The sequence below is a fragment of the Penaeus vannamei genome, chromosome 20, assembly GCF_042767895.1.
Source record: "Penaeus vannamei isolate JL-2024 chromosome 20, ASM4276789v1, whole genome shotgun sequence".
Lineage (NCBI taxonomy): Eukaryota > Metazoa > Arthropoda > Malacostraca > Decapoda > Penaeidae > Penaeus > Penaeus vannamei.
This window is the reverse complement of record NC_091568.1, coordinates 4,754,886-4,764,885: the sequence shown is the minus strand read 5'-3', so window position 1 is coordinate 4,764,885 and position 10,000 is coordinate 4,754,886. Positions and strand designations below refer to the sequence as shown.

The following is a 10,000-nucleotide window of genomic DNA, read 5'->3' as shown; positions in this document are numbered from 1 at the left end:
AAGGAACACCCCATCTCCCCTTGGCCCCCTCCCCCTCCGCCCGCCCCCCACGTCCGCCCACGATCCTCCACGGACGATAACCCGTTATGGACCTCGAGGCAGCGTCCGTCAGCGATACCGGACGGTCGTTTGGCTCGCGCGCGCCCGTGCCCCGACAACCCGCGCGCACGGCAATGATATGCATATTACTGCTTTCATGTTGAGTTGATCCATTTAACGGACGTAATAAACTTTAGACTTGACCCTATTTTGCCGAATAATTGGTTGCCTAATTGAAATTGGCCTGTTATACTACAAGCTGCATATGCATGAGATTTACGGCCGGCGGGATGGCGTTTCCGCTGCCGCCGGCCCGGCCGCCGCTCCGCCGCTCGCCCGCCGCCGCCGCCACAGAACCGCCGCCGGAACAGAACCGCGGTGCTCCATTCCGGGATCGACGCGGTTCACTCGGCGGTCATGCGGTTCAATATTGTAATTCAAAAAAGTCAACGGTTCAAAAAGTCATCTCTACCGACTCAGACATAAAAAATAATCCTTCCACCAACATTCCTAAAACAAACCCGAAAAAAAAATATAAATACCGGTAAAAATAGCATACAAAAGAAACCAACTAGGCCACGAAAATACAATAAAAAAGACTAAACTGGTCTCAAAAAACTAATAATAAAAAAAAAATAATAAATAAAAAAATAAAAAAATCAATAGGCCTCCCACAAAAAAAAAAAAATTAGCTTCCACCACCTCCCCCCCCCTCCACCCCCCATCCGACAAATAAAAAGAATAGGCCTACTTACTTCTGCGGTTCATTGGGGTCCCTTTTCTTCTTGCTTTTCTTCGACACTTTGGGCTTCTTGCCTCGGGCCGGCCCCTCGGTGCTCTCCGAAGAAGGCCTCTTCCCGCGACCCATCTGGGAGGAGGAGAAAATGGGAATTAAAAAATGAATAAATACAAAAAGGAGGTAAAATTATGAGGAAATAAAAAGGTGGGGAATATTTGGGGAAAACAAAATGGAGGGAAAATATTTGGGAGGATGAAAAGGAGGGAAAGTATTTGGGAAATTTAAAGGGAGATAAAATATTGGGGAAATTTAAAGGGAGATAAAATATTTGTGAAGATAAAAAGGAAGGTAAACAATTTTGGAAAATTTAAAGGAAGGTAAAATATTTGGAAAAAATAAAAAAAAGTTTGTGAAAATATGAGAAAAATGTAAAATGGTAAATTACATGGGGAAATAAAAAGAAGGAAAATATAAGAAAATGAAAAGTAGTTCAATACAAGAGAAAATGACTGGGGAAGTAATAAGTAACTAGAGGTAAAGGGAATAAATAACGAGCAAAGAAGAAAAGAAAAGAAAGTAATCAAGAAGAAAAGGGAAATGACAAAAATGAGTAAGTAAATAAAAAAAAGTAAAAGTAAGTATTAATAGTGTTTATCAATTTAGGTGAAACACACTTTCGATATCCAGTGAAGTAACATGAAATGATTTTATAAAAAACACTGCTATTATCGCTAATTACATAAAGTCAAGGCAACAACTACGGAAATGATGTGTACTGAAGAACTAAAGGAAGGGGGGGGGGAGAAAGGAGGGAGGAGGTGGGAAGGAGGGAAGGGGAGAGAGAGGGGGGGGGGAGGAAGGAGGGAGGGGGGAAGAAGGAGGGAAGGGTGAGGAGGGGGAGAGGAGGGGGGGGGAAGGAGGGGGGAAGGGGGGAGAAAGGAGAAAGAAAGGGGGAAGGGGGAAGGGAGAAAGGAGAAAGAAAGGGGGAAGGGGGAAGGGAAAAAGGAGTTCCGAATAAAGTTGAACTAAATAACAAAACAAGTTACTGGGACTACTATTTTTTTTATTTACGTGTCCGGCGTCGATAAAAATAACGGCACTTGATCCTTTAAAAAGCCCCATCGTCCCATTCACAATTGCACATACACATTCCCCACATTAACATACAATTTTGGTAAATACACGAATATAGATACATATAAACGAATCTGAAAAAAATGATGGATTCTGTATTCCGCTGCCTCTACTGTATCTATTTTTTTTACAATTATGTAAATCAGATTAGTAAATATTCATACTGAATCAATTATAATGATTAAATGCACAAAAAATGGAATGATATGCAAAATTACAAGAGTAAATCGAGGCTAATATGCATCGAGTATTCAAAATAGCTGTGGCGGATCGCATCGCTGTCGGTTGAAAAAAGAAAATTCTAACAATTGATTTCTATAGTACGAAATGGCGGTCAATTAAGGAACCGTTATCATTATCATTACCGTTATTATTATCATTACCATTATTATTATTATTATTATTATTATTATTATTATTATTATTATTATTATTATTATTATTATTATTATTATTATTATTATTATTATTATTATTATCATCATCATCATTATTACTATCATTATAATTATCACTATCATTGTCATCATTGATGATAATGATGATGATGATGGTGATGATGATGAGGAGGAGAAGAAGGAGAAGAAGGAGGATAACAAGAAAGGAAGGAGGAGAAGGAAAAGAAGAGAAAAATAAGGACAACAAGAAGAAGAAACGATTAGACGGGATTCGAACGAGCGCCAAGAGGCCGCCGCCATTCCCTTCACTGGATATTGACCGGGATCGCATTTTGTATTCAACGGCCAGCTGTTACCGTGTATTGCGCGCGCGGTAATTACTCCAGCTTCGGTCATGAATTCTTAGCAATTAACGAGGACTTCGAAGGGCGAGCGACCCGCGACGGCAGGACGCGGGGGTGCAGCTGGTGACGCGGGCGGGCGCCTCCCCGTTCCCCTTCCGAGAGCCTGTGACTCACATGTAAATTCATCAAAGCAAGTCCCCGAGACGCACAATTACTCGGCATGAATGCGGAGGCTTCGGGGCGAGGGGGAGGGGCCCCCTCCTCCCCCCCTTCCTCTCTTCTGCAAGGCCGGACGCTTGGGGAGGGGAGGGCCGGCGGGGAAGAAACAAACAACAAAACAAAACAAAACACGTTAAGAAAAGGCGAAAAAATCTGAGACCCATCTCCAAAAAGAGGCATGAAATCGTAATGGGGACAGCTCATGGCATTTGCATGAGAGCGACCCTCGAGCGGCGGGCGCAGGCGAGCCAGATGAAGTGGGACCGCCACCAGCCATGCATCACAAACCAGGCGGCCGCGCGGCGAAGCGGGGGCCACTTAGGTCATTATGAATGGCCTCGTTAATTGGTGATGAACAGGTTAAGGTTGCATGGGAGATGATCGCCGCGGTCTGGCCGCGCGCGACGCTCAGAGGCGCCCGGACGGACCGATGAGGAGGAGGCCATTCGGACTCGGAACGGGACCCGGAGAGGGAGAGAGGGGGGCGGCGCTCCGGGCTTTTGGGACGCGGGATTCGGTGCCCAAACGCCCCGCTCCGACGACGACCATTTGGGCTTCGGCAGGTAGGGAATGACACTCGTAGTTAAAAAAAAAGAAACTCTCCCCACTTTCTTCAGGGCTGCTTGCGGAAAATTATCTCCGCGCGTGAAATCTCAATTTGCTGCTTAAAATGTGGACTTTTCCTCTTCTAGAAGCACTTAATCAATATGTTCTTCTCTCAAGAGCGCGGACAAGGAACAAGTCAACAGCCTCCGGGACACGCGAATATCTAAACGAAATTAATCAACAGCAAATACAAGAAGACGGTGGTTTATTGCGAGAAACGCTTCTTCAAGAGACCGAGGAAGGGAGATGAGAGAGGGAACGGGAATAAAACACGCGAAACGAAGGAGAGGAAAGAGTGGGGGGGAAATACGAAGGGCAGGATGAGAGGCAAGGCAGAAGGGCAAATAGGGCAAGACAGGCACGAGCGGAGAACCCGACGAAGGCGCACCGAGAGGGGCCCTCCGTCAGCATCAAGCGCGGACGGCATGGAACACCGGACACGCGCGAGAAAACAACAGAAAAAAAGATGGAAAAGATAAACGGGAAAAATGGCGAGAGGCTCTGATATCGCGTCGTAAAACTGGCGAAGAATCGGCACCTGATCGCGACGGCGGCGGCGGCGGAGGGAGTGGGCGGCGAAGGGGGCGCGACAGTAACTCAGGGGACTTCTCGCCAGGTGACCTGCGCCCGGGGTGGAGGGGGGGGGAGACGGCGCCCGGACAGAGTAATCCTGCTCTGGTTTTACAGTGCCAAGGGGAAGATGGGAAGAGGAGAGGAGGAGGGGGGGATGAGGGGGGGATGAGGGGGGGATGAGGAGGGGATGAGGAGGGGAAGAGGAGGAGGGGGATGAGGAGGGGATGAGGAGGCGAAGAGTAGGTGGGGAATGGGAGAAAGAGGAAGTGAAGAAGGTATACACGAGAAGGGTTAATGAAGGACAGAGAAAAGGAGAACCGGGAGAAGAAAAATGGCTCAGAGGAGCGGAAGAAAAGGCAGACGAGAGGGAGAAGGAGACGAAAGTACAAAGAAAAAAAAAACGATAATGCAAAACAAAGACGACACCGAAAGCACGGCGAGGGAGGGAGAGAGGGCGAGGGAGGGAGAGAGGGCGGGGGAACCTACCTGTGCCAGGGGCGTCGAGTCATCGGAGTCATCGCTTCCGGGGGACGGGGAACCACCTGAGTTGGGCGAACCGCCGCTGCGAACCATCTGCGGGCGGGGGTAGTAGCCCATCATACCCCCGACGGCCGACATCATGTGGGCCGCTTGAGGGGGGCCGGCTCCGTGCATGGCCACGCTGGCGCTGGTGTACACGGGGGTGGGCGGCCCGCACCCGGGGTGGGCCATATACCCGGTGGTCCTTAGGGGAGAGGGGGGGGAGACTATTAGTACAAAACAAGAGAATGTTTACAAAATATAAATTGATCTTTTTTTCTTACAAATTATAAACCATTTTTTTTCTTACAAATTATAAACTATTTTTTTCTTACAAATCAAAAACTATTTTTTTTCTTACAAATTATAAACTATTTTTTTCTTACAATTCATATACTATTTTTTTCTTACAAATTATAAACTAATCTTTTTACTTACAAATCATAAACATATTTTTTCTTACAAATTATAAACTATTTTTTTCCTACAAATTATAAACTAATTTTTTCCTTACAAATCACAAACCAATTTCTTTCGTACAAATCAAAAACTCCTTAAAAAACAAAACAAAAAAAATTCAAAATCAAATCCAAATATGAGGCACCCACAATGGGCGTTTCCGCATCATCCGATCATTTCATTCCAAACACATCCTCTTTCGACATCTCTCTCACACGCTGAAATTTAGATGAGGACAAGAACACGCCCGCACTCACTGGACAGGTCCCATGTTGCCTGGCTGGGAGATGGGTGGGATGTAGAGATTCTGGGGCGGAAACTGTGGGTTGGCGTGGACCATATTCCCGCCCACGCCCATCTGAAAGGCAAGGTTTATTTTAGTCGATGATAACCTCGATGCGTGGCGTGCAGGTAAGTGCTATCTATCTTCTATGCATTATCTATCGATCTTACTTGTCTACTTTACATATTCTATTTTCTACAAAATGCAGATGGATCAAAATCATGTATAGATTTATTAATACAACTCACAACCGCATGAGAACATTCCAAAGTATACAAAACCACAAAATTACAATTCAACTGAGATCCCTAAAAGCTAATAATATTTTTATTTGCATCCCTAACATCTATAAACTTTATATATAAGCTTATATAACAGCTAATATTTTTATATAAAATCCCTAACAGCTATGATTTTTATATATGTGACCCCTAACAGCTAAGAATGTTTTATTTGCTATCCCTAACATACAAATCCTTGATTTGAGATATGAAATAATTTTGGGGGGGATCCCTAACAGCTATCTTTTATTTCACACAATAAACTCTTTATTTCAGATCCCTTACCCCTATAAATCCTTCTTTGAGATCCTAAACAACTACAAAAAATTAATCTAAGATCCTTAACAACTATAAACCTTATGCTTCCGATCCCTTACAACAACAAACCCTTTATTCCAGATCCCAAACAATAATAAATCTATAACTTCAGATCCCTAACGCCCACAATCCCTTCCTTTGACCTCCCGAACAACACGAACTTTAACAGATCCCTAAGGCGCCCACACTGACCTGGTGCTGATACATGGTCTGCTGGTGATGGGCGTGATTGTGGGCGGCGGAGGTTGAGTCGGCCTCCGGCTGGGGCAGGGTGGAGGTCAGGCCTTGCAGGTCACCGTAGTTCTCTTCGGCGCCGTAGTTGGCGTAGGGGGGCTGTGGAGAGAGGGGAGAGGTTAGGGATACTTGATTTCAACATGTATTTATTGATTTATTTATCTACTTAATAATTTATCTATTTATTCTTTATCATCATTTTACGTGAAATCTTAAACACACGGAGAAGGACGGTTCGTAACGCAATTCTTTCAACTGATACAAGAACGACCTTGAGATGTCACCTAACAAACAAAGACACACAAAAAACACACACAAACAAACAAACAAAGACACAAACACCCCCCCCCCTCCACACACACACACACACCCTCTCTCTTCTTCCCCAACCAGGCCATGACTCCTGCCCGCACAGCACACCCGAGTGTCGTCCTCATATCTCACGCGTTAAAGGGCATCCCTCGCCGAGCATGCAAGGAACAACGCGATACATCCTCGATACTTCCAAATCTTGCAGACTTTGGGGGTGTGTGTGAAGGGTTGGGAGGGGAGGGAGGGAAGGAGGGAGAAGGAGGAAGGAGGGAGGGGGAGGAGGAAGGAGGGAGGGAGGAGGAAGGAGGAGGAAGGAGGAGGGAAGGAGGGAGGGGGAGGAGGGAGGAAGGAGGTGGAGGGAGGGAGAGGGAGGGAGGAAGGAGGGGGAAGGAGGAGGAAGGAGGGATATAGAGGAAGGGAAGGAGGAGGATGAAAGAGGGGGAAGGAGGAAGGACGAGGAGGGAGGGAGGAAGGAGGGAAGAGGAGGAAAGAGGGGGAAGGAGGGATATAGAGGAAGGGAGGAAAGGGAAAGAGAGGAGGGAGGGAAGGAAGGAAGGAAGGAAGGAAGGAAGGAAGGAAGGAAGGAAGGAAGGAAGGAGAGAGAGAGAGAGAGAGAGAGAGAGAGAGAGAGAGAGAGAGAGAGAGAGAGAGAGAGAGAGAGAGACTTTTGTGTCTTTTATCCTGGTGGACAAAATTGAACAAGACAGACAGGTATCCTTCAATTTCAGCTCCATCGCTTTCATAATAGCATTCCAAACCTCGGGCGGAAGACAGGCCTAGAGACGGGAAAAATCGCCCGCGGATTTTGGCTCTTGTGCGCCTAAGGCATAAGGGATAAAAACGCGGGGCCTGGATTCTTACTGTACCCATGCACGTAGGAAATCCTCCGCCAAACTTATACATCCCTTGGGGACAACTTAGTTCGCAACGGGCTAAATTAAAGTACATAGATTTTCATTTAGTCTCGCGACATTATGCTCTCTCTTCACATTACCTATGCAAGCGACTCTTCCCCCTCGCGCCACAGGCCTCCGCCACAGCGCCCGAGGCCCGCCAAAGTCGACCTTCGGGCGCCTCGCCGGAGGGACGTCTCGCGGGCCCCGGGCGGCGACTCGGCTTAGGCCGCTCTGCCACTGGTATTTCCACATATAGATGCAAATGAACCGATTTATGTGCGTTTGTTAATAGAAATTTTTTCCTTGCTCTTAACTCTAGGCAAGTTGTAGGGCCCCGTGCTCTGCCCTCCCGCCCGGCCGCTCCCTCACAACCCCACAACCTCACGCGCGCCCCTCGCCCCCCCCCCCCCACGACACAGCGCCGGCGAGAGGTTGACATCTTACGTCTGTGCCGATAAGATCGCGAGTTCCCGTCGTGTTTTCTTGTGTCGTGTTAAAGGGAAGGGTATGGAGGGCCGGGAGGCGCTCGCTCGTCACGCGGGCACGGCGCTCGCTCCCTGCATGGCCGGCGACGGGCACGGCCGGCCAGCGAGGAAGGCGAAGGAGGGACAGGAGGAGGAAGGAGGAGGAAGGAGGGACAGGAGGAGGAAGGAGGGACAAGAGGAGGAAGGAGGGACAGGAGGAGGAAGGAGGGACAGGAGGAGGAAGGAGGGACAGGAAAAGGAAGGAGGGATTGGAGGAGGGAGGAGAGACAGGAGGAGGAAGGAGGGACAGGAGGAGGAAGGAGGGACAGGAGGAGGAAGGAGGGACAGGAAAAGGAAGGAGGGATTGGAGGAGGGAGGAGGGACAGGAGGAGGAAGGAGGGACAATGAGGAGGAAGGAGGGACAGGAGGAGGAAGGAGGGACAGGAGGAGGAAGGAAAGACAGGAGGAGCAAGGAGGGAGGAAGGGAAGGAGTGTGAGACATCATATATTCATATAAATATACATACATATGTCTATATACATTTATACTTACACACATACATATATGTATGTGTTTGAGTGTGTCAAGGTAAATAGACGTTCTAGGTAGAGAGACGGAATAAAAGAACGAAAGACGGGAATATGGAAACTGTTTTGAATGAATATAAAAACAAATAGTCTCTGACGCTTTTTTCATAGCAAGTGTTAGATCCGGAAGTGAAAAATGCTTATAACAAAAACATACAATTCATACACATAATACATAATAATAATAATAAAAAAAAAAAAAAACAGACATCTCGAACCGGATAAAACGGGACCTTCTTTGCCCCCCTCCCCTTTCTTCCCCCTCTTCGCCCACTCCTTCCCTCTCCTTCACACCCCCTTCTCCTTCCCTCCACCCTCCCCCTCTCCGTCCCACTCCCCCTTCCCCCTTCTTCGCCCCACTCCTCCCCACTCTATTCCTCCTTCCCACCACCCTTCCCCCCTCTTCTCCTCCCCACTCTATTCCTCCTTCCCTCCACCCTTCCCTCCTCTTCTCCTCCCCACTCTATTTCTCCTTCCCTCCACCCTTCCCCCCTCTTCTCCCTCCCCACTCTATTCCCCCTCCTCCCTCTCTCCCCACTCCTCCCTCTCTCCCCACTCTATCCCCCCTCGCCTCCTCCCCACTCTATCCCCCCTTCCCCCCTCTCCGCCCCACTCCTCCCCCTCTCCCCACTCCCCTCCTCAGAAAGGCTAACACTGTTCCATACGTCGCCTTTAACGCTTTCATTTCCTGTGTCCAATATTGTAAAATAGAAGTCTGGCGTTAAGCTATTCCTACGAGCAGCCTTCACCGGTACCCAGTCCTTTCTCCCTCCTCCTCCTCCTCCTCCTCCTCCTCCTCCTCCTCCTCCTCCTCCTCCTCCTCCTCCTCCTCCTCCTCCTCCTCCTCCTCCTCCTCCTCTTCTTCCTTCCTCCCTCCTCGTCTACCCTACCCCTTCCTTTTCTTTTTCCTCCTCCTACTCCTCTTCCTCCTCCGCCTCCTCTTTCTCTTTCTCATTCGCCGCCTCCTCTTTCTCTTCCTCATACTCCGCCCCCCCCTCTTCCTCCTCCGTCTTTCCCTCCCTCTCTATCCTACCCGCTTCCTCGCCCCTCCCTTTGTGTACCCCTCCCCCTATCCCTCCTTCCCGTAGTATACCCTCCTAACATACCAGTCCTCTTCCCCCTTCTCCCTCCTACCTATTCTCACCCCCTACGGTACCCTCCCTCCTTCCCCTCCCCTCCCCTTTCCTCTTCTCCCTCCCTCCTCCTACCCCCTCCCTTTCCCTTCCTCGCCCCCTCCCTCCCCTACCCTCCCCGCCCCAACTCCTTACGAGAAACGTTAGTACGAGCTTTTAACTTTTTTTTTTCTTTCTTTCCTTCTTTTTTTTTTGTATATTATTATTGTAGATGGATGCCATTCTGTTGCTGGCGCTGCTGTTGTTGTTCCTCTACCTAACACGTGGAATATTAAAAGGTTTTTTCAATTATTCAACTACTCCCCCTCCCCCTCCCCCTCCACGAACCTCGCCCATCCCCCTTCCAAAAGCACCTCCCTCCCTCCCCCTTCTCTCTCCTTCTCTCCCTCCCTCCCTCCCTCCTTCCCCACCATCTTCCCCCGTCCCTCCCTCCCCCCCCCCTCTATTTCAAGGAGAGAAAA

At 48.5% G+C, this 10,000-nt stretch overlaps 1 protein-coding gene across 13 annotated transcripts in view; it reads right to left on the bottom strand.

Moving 5' to 3' along the window:
* The window catches only part of LOC113828121 (TOX high mobility group box family member 4-A), a 711,447-nt gene that overhangs the window by 19,533 nt on the left and 681,914 nt on the right, over positions 1 to 10,000 (bottom strand). For all 13 annotated transcript variants that reach the window (XM_070134765.1, XM_070134761.1, XM_070134763.1 and 10 more), the window contains 4 exons: positions 6,105 to 6,245; positions 5,288 to 5,388; positions 4,539 to 4,776; positions 795 to 907 (listed from right to left, as the gene is read on the bottom strand). In XM_070134765.1, coding sequence (XP_069990866.1) covers positions 795 to 907; positions 4,539 to 4,776; positions 5,288 to 5,388; positions 6,105 to 6,245 — 593 coding nt within the window. The remainder of the gene's footprint in view (positions 1 to 794; positions 908 to 4,538; positions 4,777 to 5,287; positions 5,389 to 6,104; positions 6,246 to 10,000) is intronic.